Raw genomic sequence first — 15,413 nt, 5'->3', positions numbered from 1 at the left:
CCCGCGGTATGGGGTTCGGTCTGTGGGGTGCGGCGGCCTGGGAGGGTCCCAGGGCGCGCGGCGCAAGGTGCCCTCGGGGTGCAGCCTGGGAGCCCGAGCGCCCGCCCCCGCCTAGCTGTCTGGAGCTTCTGCGCTGCGGCCGGGCCGGCTGGCGTGTGCGGCGCGGACAGGGAGGCCCGGCCGTTCCGCGCTCAGAGGTAGGTGGTGCTGTTGCCGTGACTGTCTTCCTCATTGGCGCGGGCGGAGACGCGGAATGTTCAACTCCTGAGTCGGGCGGAAAGCGTGGGAGCCGACCCGGCCGCAGTCCTCTCGAATCCCGACCGCCGCCCCTGCCCTCGCCGCGCGCGGGGCCTCGGCGCCCCCGGCTGCTGCTCGCGCCCGGCCCGGGAGCCAGGTAAGGGGCCAGGCCAGAGGCTGCGGGGGTGAGGGTGGGGAGCAGGCCCGCCGCGATCGCGACTCGTCCTGGCGTCGCGGGCCCAGGCCCTGCCGGGGTCAGGGCCTCCACGGAGCACCCCTGCCCGACACGGAGCTGGCGTCCCCGGTTCCCGCGCCCTTGCGCGGCCGGGAAGCGGCTCGGGAAGTTCGCACGGGTCCCAGGCAGAAGTTGGCGCCGGGAAGAGCAGGGCGCAGCCGGAGAGACTCTGGTGGTCTCCGCCCCGGCGGGCGGCGCCTCCCGGCCGCCGCTCCCCTGCCCGGACGTGGAGCGCCGGCCTCGCCGGGGTGACCCGGGCGTCTCTCGAGAGGCGAGGCGCGAATCTCCCAAATCAGCGCAGGGTGCAGGCCGCTTCCCGGCAGAGGTGCTTGCGTGCGAGGAGAGGCCACTAACTTCTGCTTTCCTGCCGGCCGTCCCGGGAGCTCGCCTCCCGCCCAGAGCGGCGGCTCCTGCACTGCCCCGGGCAGCGTGGAGCTCGTGCCTTCCGCGGGCGTCGGGGTGGCCGCTTTGCCGACCGGGCGGCGTCCCCGGGTTCCTGGGCTCGGGGTCCTGCACCAGGACGGAGGTGAAGGCTGAGGCGGCCGCCACCCCTCGCTTGCTCCTGACAGCTTGCAGACAAACTTTAATCCAAAACTGGCCGGAGGACATTGAATTTCCTACAAAATGGGGCAATCGTTAGATTGTTGAAAATGTATGTTTCTGATGCGCCTCTGGGTCTTGGATAAGCAGTGTTTATGGGGAAACTTAATTACTATTTTTGTTAGTTTCTTTAATAATGAAAGCAACATCATTTAGTGTCCTATTCCAGTGATATTACAATAAACAGCTTCTTATGTATGATAGTGTATTAGAATGGACTTACAGAATTAATTCTATGATTTTTGAACTACGGTGGTTGTTAAAGTATATCCATATTTTAACCTTAAAGCTGTTTTAGGAGAGCCTTCTTGCTTTCCTGACCTCCGTTGAAGTGAACAGCTAGGATTCAGTGGAACCAAACCTACAGACACATTTAGACAAAAAATAAACAAGCAATCCAAGACAGTTAGTGTCTTCTTTGTAGTAGGCCCATCTCCACAATGAAATTTCATGTCGTTTTTTGATTTTCAAAAAATATGGGATGACTGCATTTTACTTATAGTTTTAGTCATTTGTGGAGCCTTTGTTTTATGTTCCTGCTACAATAGTGAGAGATTTGGGAGATTGTAAATGAATGCGAATTTAGTTTGTTTGGAAAGAGAGAATTAAGATAAAGAAACATGGTCTTTTAGAGCAATGTGTACTGTTTATTTTAATCTTTCAGAATTTAATTTTTATTATAACTTTTTTGAGATTATTATGGGAATTTTTTTAAACTGGAAAATATTGTTTGTATCAAAAGTTTTAGTGGTAATAATTCCAGAGTAAATGACCATAATGGCAAGGACATTTTTTTCTTGTCTAGGAAAGCAAATAGATGATTGATCTCTTTTTCTTATTCTTTTGGGGAACACATAAGGACAAATCAAAGAGAAAGAGAGAAATATCCAAATATTAAGCACTGAGGATTTGGATCTAAAAATGGATGGTCAAAGATCTTGGGAACTCAGGGACCTTCTTGCCAAATAAGGAAACTTGGCAGGCTAAGCTGTGTATTTCAAGTTAGCACAAGAGTGAGTGTTATTGGCAGTATATTGGCTGAGTGCCTATCCGGAATGAGCAGTGAAACTGATAGGGCTACAAAATTATAAACAGGAGTTAACAGGGGCGTGAAGTGAATAATCTAGTCATCAGAGAAAACACTGGAGAAATTACAGTGATGTTTCATGAAAAGGGGTCAGACATGGAGTGAAACTATTAGTGTGGAGTGAAAGAGAAAAGTGGACAGTTGATTTTAGAAATTGATGGATTCAGAAAAAAGAAAGGAGAGAATCAATGATTTTTTTTAAAAACCAGAAAAGGATGTTTGTGGTGATATAGGCCTTCTTGGAATAAGATAGCCTTATATCTGTATCCAGAGATGCTGGAAATAAAAATCAATTTGGATCATTTGTTTTCCATTTTATTCTACCCAGGACAGATTGACAGGGAGGGTGTCTTGTCTATCTACATGTAATAGGAACAGCGAAGGCACCTTTTGGTCTTACTGCAGGGAAGATTTAGGCTACTTTTGTGGCTGTTAACCTTGCCCCACTACACACAAATAAGCAAACTTCCAGCTGTGACCATAAAACTGTACCTGTTAAGGAAAGAGAGCTATAAATGCTAGAGCTTAGATTGGTTTGACTGATACCTGGGTGCTTCTGTGTCAGACCCTCCTACAGACAGCTGAACCATCGATTATGCCCTAATAGCAGTTAAGTAATCCCAAAACAGTAGAAGATTCTGTGAGAACAAAGCAGCCACGCATTTGACACCCTGACCCCGGCATCCCATTAAAGCCTCAAATTGAACTTTAGGTGGATGGTAAGCAATCTAGTAATTACTATAATAAGAAAAGAGATTGTTTAAAGAAAAAAAGGCAAATTAGAAGGAGGAGGCAGAATGATATAGTGGAAAAAAGACATGATATGGTGGAAAAAATGATATGACTTTGAAGTCAGACCTGAATTTGAATTTCAGTTGTGTCACTTTAAGATAGGTGGTTGGCTTGGGCAACTTTTACACGGTTGATCCTCAGTTTCCTCACATGCAAACTGAGGACAGTAATCCCTGCTTCATAAGCAGAAGGATATGAGACAGCACATGGAAATGCTTGAGCCAGTGCCAGGAACTTTAGCCACCATCACTGAGTGGTAGAGAAGGGGTTTTCCACACTCTCAATTTATACACAGAGAAAGCTGCCTGTCTCACCTGTTCCCAGCTAAGGCTTGCCCTTGGTAGCCTGCCCTGTTCCCAAATCATACTTACGTGTGTATGTAGGGCTAGGAGGTTTTCACAGCTATCCTCCTGCTTTGCACGTAAGGATTTCTAAAGCAGCTCTGTGCATACCTCTGAGTTTATACACAGCTTTGTAATATTCTTGGGGGGAGAATCTGAAAATTAGTGCATTTATATTTGAACAGTTTGGGAACTGTAGGAATGGTGGAAGATTATGACCTAGAAGACCAACATTGACCATTCTTACAGCCGATTTTGAGCACAGATTGCCTTCAGGGACCAACATTCTTCTCTGTGGACTCATCTCTGGACTTCCATAGAGGAAAACCAAAAAGAGAAGGCAAAGATCACTGCCTAAAGGTCATGGAGTAAATCTTTGCTTATTAAACTTTTCTACCAAAAGTGGGGAAGAACGTATTCCTTCAGGGATCTGTAAGTATAGCCATAAATACCCCTAGTGTAAGCAAGCACTTTTTTTCGAATCTTGCATTTAATCTTAAAAATTCATGTGACTTTGGCGTTGTCTTCTGTACTGTTTGACTTTATTGAACAAACCAATACAAACAGACATTAAGCAAGTTTATTCCTCCAAATCTTAAAATCGCTGATGTAAGACGTGTGTTTATTCGTACATCTTCTGCTCAGAACTGGGTACTCCACCTGTGGGCTAACCCACATTTGAGGAGCATGGTCCTGGTTCTGGTAAATGGTACCGGCACCATTCTGCTTCATAGACCAGCCTGCCACGTGGGGTAATGCAATTCCATTATGCTGAGAAAAGAATGGGGGTAGATCATCATCCAAAGAGTTTTTTTTTTTTTTTCCTGTGGTCATACTGTGGCTTTTGAGGTCAGCAGAGCTCTTTGCTTTGGAAGTCAAGAGGAGGGGGGAGGATAGTTGTAGGATAGAAGTCTGAAATATGGCTCTCACCTTCTCAGCCAGTTTGGGAGGAGAAATTTAGGAGGATGCCCAGTCATCTCCATTATCCCCATTGCTGGTATTGATCACTGTGTTCCTCCACAAGCGAGGGGGCTCTCAGTGTCAGGTTCATGACTGTATCCCTAAGAAGGGAAGGGAGAGGTCAGTCATGGTGTACTCATAGGGTTGGAGTGGATCTTTGTGAAACGAGTCATTCTGCTTTCGTCGTCTCCTATCCACATTCCCGTTCAACACTCTCAGTGATGGAGGACGCACTACTAAACAGGGTGGTGTATTTCCTTGTTAGGCAGCTCTAATAACCCAGAATTCTTTCTGTAACTTTTGTCCACAGATAGCGTTGCCTCTGGCTCGGTGATACATACTACAGAGTCTTCCTTTGGTCTTATCTAGTTTTAATGTCCCCATGTTTTTTTTTTCATGTTACATCAAGGTTACCAGTTTTTAACTCTCATATTTCCCTTTCTCAGGGAACCTTCATTCTAGGTTCGTCCAAAATTGTACTGTTTGTTAGCAGCCGGGAAGGTGAGATACTTTCTGTGTGACAGCAAATTGTTCTAGAGTAGAAATAAAAGCTGAGTGGCAGCAGGATCTAGGGATGCATGGGCCTGCTGACTGAATAAGCCGTGTTTACTCACCACGCTTTCTCCCCTACCCTCACCCGTATCCCCAAACACCTGTGTGTTCCTCTTCCAGCCAGCCCATAGAAATGTGCCCTCTCCATGCTCCTTTGTTTTAGTCAGACTCTGGCCCCATTCTCTTCCTCATGCCTCCAGTCATTCAACGCTAGAAGCTTCTAATCATTCGACATGAGAAGCCCCTGCAGTGACCCATGTCCTGGATTGTACCTGCTTCGAGTTTCCTAGTTGGGCTTCTGTTTGAGCACAGACATATTTACACACGGCATTTCTGTGGCATAAGTGCCCCTGCCCCCTACATTCCTGTTCCTCCTCTATTTTGCTTCTCATAACAACATTTCTGGCAAGAAAAGTATGTCATGGAAGTCTCTTTTCATTAACTGAAGTATTAAAGTACAAATAATGTCTCATTTAATTAGTTCATTTTAATTTTAACCTGTGCTTTAACTAGAGAGTTCTATGTTATTTATGTGATAAAGGAGCGAGGGGAAAAAAAAAAGTGAAACAATAGCTTTTCTGTTTTTTTAGACTCTTGAAGTTGGCTTCTCTCAGATATCCATGACTGAAGATCCTCTTCACTGAGCCCAGCAACCTATTCTAGACAAGACAGTCTGCTTTCTGGTAGCAGACTTGGAGGAAGGAAGGACACAATACTAGTTAGTTCTATTCATACCCAGTCTCTAGCTAGTCTTACAGATCTTATCTATCATAGCAGAACAGCAGTCCTGCTCAGAAACAGAATCTTTGAATCTTTGACCTTGGTGTTATAAACAAATACATCAAACCAGAGCTTTCCCCATTTTTTTGAAGATAAGACTTGAAGAAAAAATAAATAATTGCAGACCTGCAATCCAAGTGGTATTGTTTTTATGTACATGGTGATGAAGCACATTTTTATTAGTTTATTTACTAATCTGTGTTAAGGAGGCTGAAATAATACTAGCATAAATAAATATTAGGGCAGTGAGCTTGGCAAAAGAATTGACTGAGGGGTTTTTGGGGTTTTTTTGGTCATATTCAGGTCATGACAAAACAAATGATTTTTTTCTTCTATATTGTACCAGAAAATAGACTTTTAACTTTTGTGAAGAGAGGAAGAAGACTAGTGTAAATTAGGGGTAGAAAATGGTCTGAGTTGAGAAATAATAGCCCTGTATAAACCTAAAAGATAGAAAAATCCAGAAAAAGTCCAAAGTTCTTTTCTAATAAAACTAATCCTTTTATAAGTAGATTTAATTTTTTTTAAATTAAGATTTGCAAGTATCTTGAGTCTATTTGATATGCAGTAGATAAGATCTGAAAGAAGATAAGGGCCACCACAGAAATGTATACTCTAAGACCCTTCCAAAGTGAGGGCTATAATTGACTAAATGGGTCCCAGAAACTCTAGTATCTAAAAAGTGCCAAAAAATAAAAGTATTGTCTTTTAATAACTTAAATATTCTCCTTATGAAAAAAAATGTTTAAAAGAAAATTATATTACTAAGAAGATGGATCTTGCAAAAATGGCCAAAACCAAGAGCAGCAACTAGAGGAGTGAGGGGAAAAAAAATAAAACGTACACAAAGAAGCTCACAAAATAGGGATTTAAGGATCAACAATACATTATTTATAGTTGTTCTGCAAAACTAATGAAGCTATAATATAAAACAATTCTGAAAACAGGAGAGGAAAACTGTTGAGGAAAGCATACCTAACTACAAAGGCTGAAAAAGTAGATGGTTAAATATGATATCAAGATTTCTTAAAATAATTAAAGAACCATAGTTTCCATTTATTGAGTATTATATACTGGGTGCTGGGCACTGTGCAAGGCCTTTCACAGCATCTCCCACTTCTCAACAACTACACAGAATGGGTATTACTGCCAGTGAGAAAGCTAAGGCCGGAGAGGCTCAGTGCCCTGCCCAAGGCCTGGCAGCAAGTCAGTTCAGATTTGCTCCTAGAGCTATCGAACTGGGGTCTTTCCCCTGGATCATGCTGTGTCTGTGTTGAAATATCTGTTACTTGGAAGTGAGACTTAAAGAAGTCAAATAATACTGTTCAAACTTGATAGCTTTTGGACTATCAATTTTGAGACACATGGTAACAGAATGGATATTTCCTTTAATGGGTCTGGAAATGCCATGGTCTGAGAAAAGTGATTGATTCAAGGTTACTGAGAAGTAGAGGCAGAGTTCTAACTCACATCTATCTAATTCTAAATTTGTGGGGTTTTTTTTTCTTTTTTTAAAATCCAGGGCAAAAGTCCATTTTTTGGATTGGAAAGCTGAAAACTTTAAAAAGTAAAACAATACTCCCTATAAGGTTTTTTTTCTTCCTCCCTATAGTTCTACTTTTGATAATTACCTGATAGTACTATATATGCTTTCAGCAATTAATAGTTTAAAAATATTTTAAAATTTTAATGTAAGGAAATTTTTTTTTTTTTGGCCACGTCCTGTGGCTTGCAAGATGTTAGATCTCCGACCAGGGATTGAAACCAGGGCCCGGGCAGTGAAAGTGCGGAGTCCTAACCACTGGACGGCCGGGCAGTTTCCTAAGGAAATCTTTAAAAATTAAAAAAAAAATTAGTCTTACTACTCAAGTACTCAAATGATTGGACTTAACCACTGAGTTAGTGATTTTCAATATTTTCAGAGTTCTGACACCCTCTTATACATTTTTGTGATATCCCTGTTCTAACTTACCCTTCAGTGCTCTGTGATAGATACTTATCATTAAAATTTAAAACAGCTTTGAGAGTTTATGAAACCAAAGTTAGGATGCTGCAAAATTAGGACTGGGGGCTTCCCTGGTGGTGCAGTGGTTGAGAGTCCGCCTGCCTATGCAGGGGACACGGGTTCGTGCCCCGGTCCGGGAAGATCCCACATGCCGAGGAGCAGCTGGGCCTGTGAGCCATGGCTGCTGAGCCTGTGCGTCCGGAGCCTGTGCTCCGCAACGGGAGAGGCCACAACAGTGAGAGGCCCGCATACCGCAAAAAAAAAAAAAAATTAGGACTGGGAATTATTGCATGGAGAAAAATTGCCTTTCTTGTGTAAAAGCAATTGTTTTAACATGGTGAGATGAAAACATCATTTGATTGGGTATACTATGTAAATACATTTATATAGATGACTCTTATTAAATTCTAGTCTATTCATTGGAGAATACACCTGAAAAATTAGAACATAATTTCATCAGGTAGCAGTCTTCCCCAAGATGCTCGAAGTATGATTAATCAGCAACTCAGTTTATCCATTCTTCTGGTCATAAGTTGATCCTCTTAGAATAATGATTTTAAAGGAGAGAAAGCTCAAAGGGAAAAGTAAATATATGTGGTCAGACAGTCACATAGATGGCAATGGGAATCTCAGTCAGGTTTTTCAGCTATGTCCATGACGCTTTGCCAAGCTCACTGGAGTTAGAACCTGTATTCATACACCCCAGAATTGTTAGTCTCTTTGGTAATCAGATGGGACCTAATTTTTTATGGTCTCAGTAAAACCCTCAAGTAATTATATAGTTCCGTTCCTACATAGCCAGTTTCCAAAAGGCAGGATGTATCACCAAAGGCAGGATGAGTAACAGTGATTCTGGGAAGAGCTGACTGGTTGCCTCATCTCAGGGTGAAGATCCTGGAGAACTATGCTTCTCAGAGGTCAGCCTCCCTCTGGCACCCCTGGGTCAGTTTCAAGTGGGACTGATCCTGCCTCAGTTCATCCACATTCCCTGGACTTGCTCCGCACCAGAGGGTTCAGACTTATTCATATTGATCTCATCCTGGTTCCGATCTGTTTGTTCTGGAAGGATTTCTTCCCTCCCCCTCCTCCTCTCCCCCTCCTCCAGACTCAGAGACACCTAATCCTGAAGACCCAAATATACTGTTCTCAGTCTCCCAAGAAGCCCAGGCAGCTGTTTCCAAATCAGGATTTGCTTCGGATTCCTCTGGGGGCCACTTATGAAAACTATAGTTCTCAGATTTTACTTAATCTGATTGGAATCTTTCCAGCTGCAAAAGGCATAACAGGAATAGCCAGAAATTATTTATTGATTTGTTTATTCATTCATTCATTCAATACATACTTTTTAATGGAAAAGGTGTGATGCACCTAGCTGCGTAGTAGGTGCTGAAGACCCAGGTGTAAATAGAAACGTGTCTTGCCTTTAAAGAATGTGAAGTCTGGTGGGAAGTAAGTGGGAATGATGAACGGATAAAAAGAGGGGCTGTGGTACAGAAGGAGAATTAACTCTGCTCGTGAGGCCCAGAGGAGGTGGTCAGGGACATCACTGGGCAGGGAAAGGCATTCTAAGCAGAGACACTAGCCTGTGCAGAGGTGTGGAGATGTGAAAGCGTGTACTGGCAACTGCAAATCAGTCCTCCTGCGTGTCTGGGGAGGGAAGAGACAAGAAGTAAAAGTGGCTACAAGTGGTGAAGGAAGCTCACAAGGAAATTTCCTGGAATTAAAAGACATGAGTCACAGACGGAGAGTATACTGAGTATCCCACCAGTGAATGAAAAAGACTCACCTCTAAGCATATCCTATTAATTTCACGATTCCAGGGATGACTACAAGGTCCTAAAAGCTTTCAAAAAGGAAAAAAATAATGTAAAAAGAATTAATAACCAGAGTAGCTTCAGGCTGCTCTACAGACACGTTAGAAACTAGATGGGTATGAGGTAATATTGTACTTTGGAAATTATAAGGAGATTATTTCCTATCTGTAATTCCGTACTACCAATCAAGACATTTTAAGACATACAGATTCTCCCAAAAAATTGCATCCTGGGCACTCTGTTCAGGTAGCTAATGGGAGATGGTACACTGTCAAAGTAAGGGAATAAACCAAGAAAGAGAAGCCAGGAGATCCAAGGACAGGCGTTCCCACAGAGGAAAAGGTGAAGGAAATGCTGAGGATGATGGGGAAGGGAAGTCCCAGTCAAGTCTGGCCTAGAGCAGCTATTCCAGCTAGATTGCCTGACGTTGAAGGGTATAGCAGGAATGTCTCCAAGAGAAAATGGAACACCCCACCCCTGCCAAATTACCCGATGTTTTTACTTTATTGAGAGGAGTTTTGCAGTTCTTGGGAGAGTTTGATGAGGTGAGTACGTTTTAGGTGTATAAAAAGCTAAGCAGGGCTTCCCTGGTGGCGCAGTGGTTGAGAGTCCACCTGCCGATGCAGGGGACACGGGTTCGTGCCCCGGTCCGGGAAGATCCCACATGCCGCAGAGCGGCTGGGCCCGTGAGCCATGGCCGCTGAGCCTGCGCGTCCGGAGGCTGTGCTCCGCAACGGGAGAGGCCACAGCAGTGAGAGGCCCGCGTACCGCAAAAAAAAAAAAAGTCTAAGCAAACAACGAAAACAAAAACAGAACAACTAGTAACTCTGGGAGAAAGAAAAAATTATCCAAGAAAGGAAAATTCATTAAGTCCTGCTCAGCACTCTTGGGAATAATGTTTACTTTGTCAGACTACTGTAAACAGTGAATATTGACTTAACCAAACGTTACAGTAGAATTGGATGCTGGGAGGATTGGGCAAGTGTGACATATTTGTATGTAAGGGGGTAAAGGATGGGATATGAGAACTAAATCCTTATCTTCCACAGGGAGAAGTTAATAGGTAATAACTAAAATGGGACAATCAGGAATTAGCAATATAAAGACATTTTTAGAAATATAGATATAAAAATATCATATGAAATATAAATATCAGAATAAAACCCTAAGCGAGTTGAAATTAGTTCCCTCTGAAGAGAGAATTGGGTGTGGGGAGGGAGGGGAAAGGAGAGTTTTATTTTTTTGATAAAAATAAAAGTGAATAATAAAAATATAGTGTCTATAATACTTAACACTGAGGAACTCTTGCAAGTGGTGTTTTCCATTTTGTTGAACAAACTTCTTTTTTCATCTTTATTTTTAAGTTTTAATGACATTTTCTTTTTTTATTAATTTTTATTGGAGTATGGTTGCTTTACAATGTTGTGTTAGTTTCTACTATACAGCAAAGTGAATCAGCTATACGTATACATATGTCCCCTCTTTTTTGGATTTCCTTCCCATTTAGGTCACCACAGAGCATTAAGTAGAGTTCCCTGTTTAGTTATCTATTTTATACATAACATCAATAATGTATATATGTCAGTCCCAATCTCCCAATTCCTCCTACCCCCCCTTCCTCCTTGGTATCCATACATTTTGTTCTCTACGTTTGTTGAACAAACTTTTTGCGGATAAGAACAAATTTGCATGTTCTGTGTACCTACCTTTGGCACATTCTTAAATGTTCTTTTTTTTTTTTTTTGCCTTCTTTTCTGTAATTAGCTAAATATGAATTTAAGCAAAAGTAAGGTAAGTTGTTGAGTCAGATAGGTACAGACTGTATCTGGATACTATGTTTATTTATGTAGACGCTAAGCTATCTTTTAAAGTGCAGAGGATAAACAATCCTCTCTCTTGCCTTCTTCCCAAAGTAGAGCTGAGTTTGGCTTCTGTTAAGAAATCAGCATTCTTCAGTGACCTGATGTTCCTAAAATGGGGTGGCTGCACGTTAAGATCTCTGAGCTTACTGTGTACATCCCTCTGCAAAGCTGCAAGTTGTTTAAGAAGAAATTTTGTCAATCTGTATAGGTGCAAACTGCCTCCCTCCACCCTTTTCTTTGGAAAATAATCAAACTCCACAGAAAAATGGAAAGAGTAGTAAACGCCCATATAACTTTCACCTAGATTCACCAGTTCTTAACATTTTGCTGCATTTGCCTCTTTCCTTTCTATACCCATTCACTTTTTTCGGAGGGTGAGGGGGAATTGAACCATTTTAAATTAACTTGGAGGTATCATACTTTAATACATCACCCAGTATATCTTTCAAGAGCAAGGACATCCTTCTACAAAACCAAAATACCATTACTTGCCACGGATAAAATAATATTATCTAATATATAGTTAATATTCAGATTTCCCTAAAATCTTAATAACTTCTGTAGTTTTGGTGGGGGGATCCAGAATCTAGTCAGTGATTATGCATTGCATTTAGTCATCATATTTAAGTCCTCTGTGTGCTGTAAGTTTCTCTGCTTTTTTTTTTTTAATCTTTCATGACATTGACAAGTATGAGGACCCCAGGGGAGTTGTTTTGTAGAATGTCCTGTACATATGGATTCATCTTTTTGCTCCCTCATTATAAGATTCTGATTTACAGTTTGGGAAGAATATGTATACAAACTTTTTTATCCATCTGCTTTTCATGCAAGTTCAAAACTTTAGACCCTCGTTTTCTTGTTTGTATGTTTTTGTTTTGTTTTTCCTGCTAATCTGTGGTTTGGTATAGGGTGTGAAGAATGACCCCTTACCTGGAGAATAGTAAAACTCCTTAGACTGCAGAAAATATCACTGTAATAATCTCTGGGAGAGGTAATCAGTTCCTCTGGAAACAAGCATAATATTTTTTAAAAAACATTCTTGGCAGAGTTCTCTGGATGATGTAATATATTTTGTAATCAAGGGCAAATTTTCTGCTCTTTAATTAAGTTCTGCTCCAGGATACAATCCAGGGAGCCACTTCTGCAAAACACTTGGCCAGCTCTTCTTCCATCCCGAAGCTGACCGCTTGCTTTTGAAATCCCAACACTGAATGCGCGTTCAGTTTGCAGCATCTGGGCCCTCCTGTGCCAGCATGCTCAGATGCTTAGGTTATGTATATTTTGTGTGAAGTGAGTACAACATGGGGAGATGGCGTGCCTCAGATGCCAGAAGAGCTGTGCAAGCCTGCTGCTGAGGGCATGCTTCCCGTTTGTTGGGGCTTTGGGGAAGGAGACCTGGTGACACAGTAGCCTTTAGGCAGAGCTGCTTGGGATGTGCAGGAAGTGGTGCTGCAGGCTTTGTCGGTGGGGGCGTGGGAATCTGAGCCATTTCTCTGCGGACAGCTGTGTTTCAGAGTCTGGACAAGTTGCTGTTGAATTTTGCATGGGCTGCCAGGGTAAGTGTTTTCATGTTGATTTGCTTATACTCTTGCTTTTCTTCCTCCTAAGTCATCAGGCCCTTTCTGGAAGTGCTGCAGGACTCGGTATACATTAGCTAAAGTGGAATACAGAGGTTTCACTCTAATATGTTTCTAATCCAACTTTCTTTTCCTTTCGCTCTATAGATTTCGTGGAAGTATAATACTTTGTCATTATGAGATGTCGTCTCTCGGTACCTCCTTTGTGCAAATTAAATTTGATGACTTGCAGTTTTTCGAAAACTGCGGTGGAGGAAGTTTCGGGAGTGTCTATCGAGCCAAATGGATATCACAGGACAAGGAGGTGGCTGTAAAGAAGCTACTCAAGATAGAGAAAGAGGTAAGGTCTTTTCCTGCTATCAGAAGTGGGCACGATAGCACTTATGTAAGCTTTTCAACCTGGAGTCAGAGGTCTCAGGCTGCCAGGGACCTAGCAGAGCCTTTGGGGTTGATCCGTGAGGCCGTTTCCCAGTTTCCATTCTGGGAGCTCCATAAATAGCAACCAATGCCACGTGTGCTGGGGGTTGAATTTTACTAGGGGTCATCTGAACTGAGAGGATTTCTTTCCATGGCGTGACAGACCGAATGTTCCCTGAGCTGTCGTCCAGGGGAGGTGAGCTTTCAGGCCTTCCCAGGCTTCAGGCTTTTCCCTGGGTCAGCCAAGAGGGGTCAGTAAAGAGTAGTGTGTAAAGTTTTCATCCCCTTTCCATTTTCTGTCCATTAATTTGTGGTCCTCAGGAGTTGTCTTTTGAAAAACAAAAAGCATTATTTTTCTACTGAGATATAAGCAATACCAGCTTCTTGCATTTCACCTCTACTTGAAGCCCAAAGTGATGGACTTTGTTTAATAAAGATGCTAGACAGAGAGCTGGCCTAGTTGTAAAATGGGAAAAAGGTCTTAACTTTCAGAGTCTGGGGTTTGTGCTGGTCCTAGTCAAGCCCAAAACTTATACACAGGCCCTTTATCTTTCTTAGGAAAGTGACACATCATCCCCACATTCCGTTGGGTACCTAAACTCCACAATAAAGCTAGTTGTGGAGCTGACCTGCAGGGGCTCAGGGCATTGATAACTTTTAATAGTTACCCTCTGGAGTTTGCTTTGGTCATTTCTACTTATGTCCTGTTTTGGCTTCTTATTGTTCTTTTCAATATCTTTTTGAAGTGAACTTTTCCATAAACATCTTTTAATCTCCCTGAATGATTTCATTTTTTTCACTGACTGCTGCCAGTGAACCATAGCAATTGATTGGAGATGGAAACCCAAGTGGAAAGCACTATGTGGCCTTCCGTCCCAGCACTGCTGTGTGACTGTGTAATCACCATCTGTGTTTCCAATTGTTGAAGCCAAGTCAGAAAGACTAAGATATCTCTGCCTTGGGGTATCTGTAGGTTGTGGAAAGCATTAAGAAGTGAGAGCTTTTAAAGCCAATGTGTGCCCCAAACCGAAGGGCACTATGTAGAAAAAGTTTCCTTCCCCTCATTTCTTGATCAACGAATTTTTAAAATAGTAGCCAAATAATAAAACCATTTCTTATTCTGGACTTGAACCTAGTTTTTTTATCTAGTGAACTCTTAAGCCCTTTACAGGCCAGCATTATTGTACCCATTCTGTAGGTTGGGAGATACAGCTTTGAGAAACAGGTTAAGCTGCCCCAGTAGGGGTAGGTGAAATCCAGGTCAGACCCCCTGTTCTCCAGTTTTTAACTCTGAAACCTCTAGCTGACCAGCTAAGAACAGAAAATAAACTAGTTCCATCAAATTTATATTCAAAGAAGTGTATAAGTATGCTAATCTTTTTAAGCATCATGCAACTTCAGTACAATGAACATGTTCTTGTGTGATTGTTGGATGTGAGAAAGACTTTATGAGACATGAAATAGATTTTGATAGGAAGACAATAATTGCAACCCATTCACTCCACCCCCATCCATACCCAATACCTTTTTTTACTGTCTTTGACAAAGCCAGGAAAATGACATAGGAAAGCACAGGGGTGAAAACAGGACCTGGAAACTGCCAAATCCTGCTCTTGTGTAGATATTTAACCTGAGTATCGTTCAGAATTGGAGTTGATTACAGTAAACCGCAGGAGCGTACCTCATAAACTCCTAAGTAGGAAAAACAGAAACTCAGTGTCAGCTTTGGAGCTTGATTTAATCAGTGACTGTCCGTGATAAAGAGACATGGGAAGTTATTGCAAAGCATCCCCACACTTACTGACTTGACATGCGTTTAAGATGTAAATAATTTTGGCTAGGGGTTGGCAGTTATTGGAAAGGAAATATGCATTTCTTATGTGAATGTTTGTTATACTGTATGAACTATGTATTGCCTTGGTGGCTAGATGTTTTCTCAGTGAAAAGATAAAGGTAATAAGCTCTGGATTTTTTCCAATTTATAGATTCAGTCCTGTGTCACTTGGTCATTTTTGCCAATGAATTTTAGAAGTGATGGAACATTTACTAATATGTTGGTAGCTCGCTCATGGAACTCTTTAAGAATGACCTAAGGGCTTCCCTGGTGACGCAGTGGTTGAGAGTCCGCCTGCCGATGCAGGGGACACAGGTTCG

At 42.4% G+C, this 15,413-nt stretch overlaps 1 protein-coding gene across 3 annotated transcripts in view; it reads left to right on the top strand.

Annotated features, from left to right (window-relative positions):
- The first annotated feature begins 231 nt into the window (after nucleotides 1–231).
- The window catches only part of MAP3K20 (mitogen-activated protein kinase kinase kinase 20), a 172,273-nt gene continuing 157,091 nt past the window's right edge, over nucleotides 232–15,413 (top strand). The window contains exons 1-2 of one of the 3 annotated variants that reach the window (XM_082657752.1): nucleotides 232–394; nucleotides 12,990–13,182. In XM_082657752.1, the coding sequence (XP_082513878.1) occupies nucleotides 13,024–13,182 (159 nt within the window). In that variant the 5' untranslated portion in view covers nucleotides 232–394; nucleotides 12,990–13,023. Of the gene's footprint in view, nucleotides 395–12,553; nucleotides 12,822–12,989; nucleotides 13,183–15,413 lie in introns of those variants that run through there. The other 2 variants (XM_082657751.1, XM_082657753.1) reach the window with 2 other exon arrangements.

Source organism: Grampus griseus (assembly GCF_964374135.1).
Source record: "Grampus griseus genome assembly, chromosome: 7".
Classification (NCBI taxonomy): domain Eukaryota; kingdom Metazoa; phylum Chordata; class Mammalia; order Artiodactyla; family Delphinidae; genus Grampus; species Grampus griseus.
The sequence above is the reverse complement of the archived record's forward strand: the minus strand, read 5'-3'. Positions and strand labels throughout refer to the sequence as shown.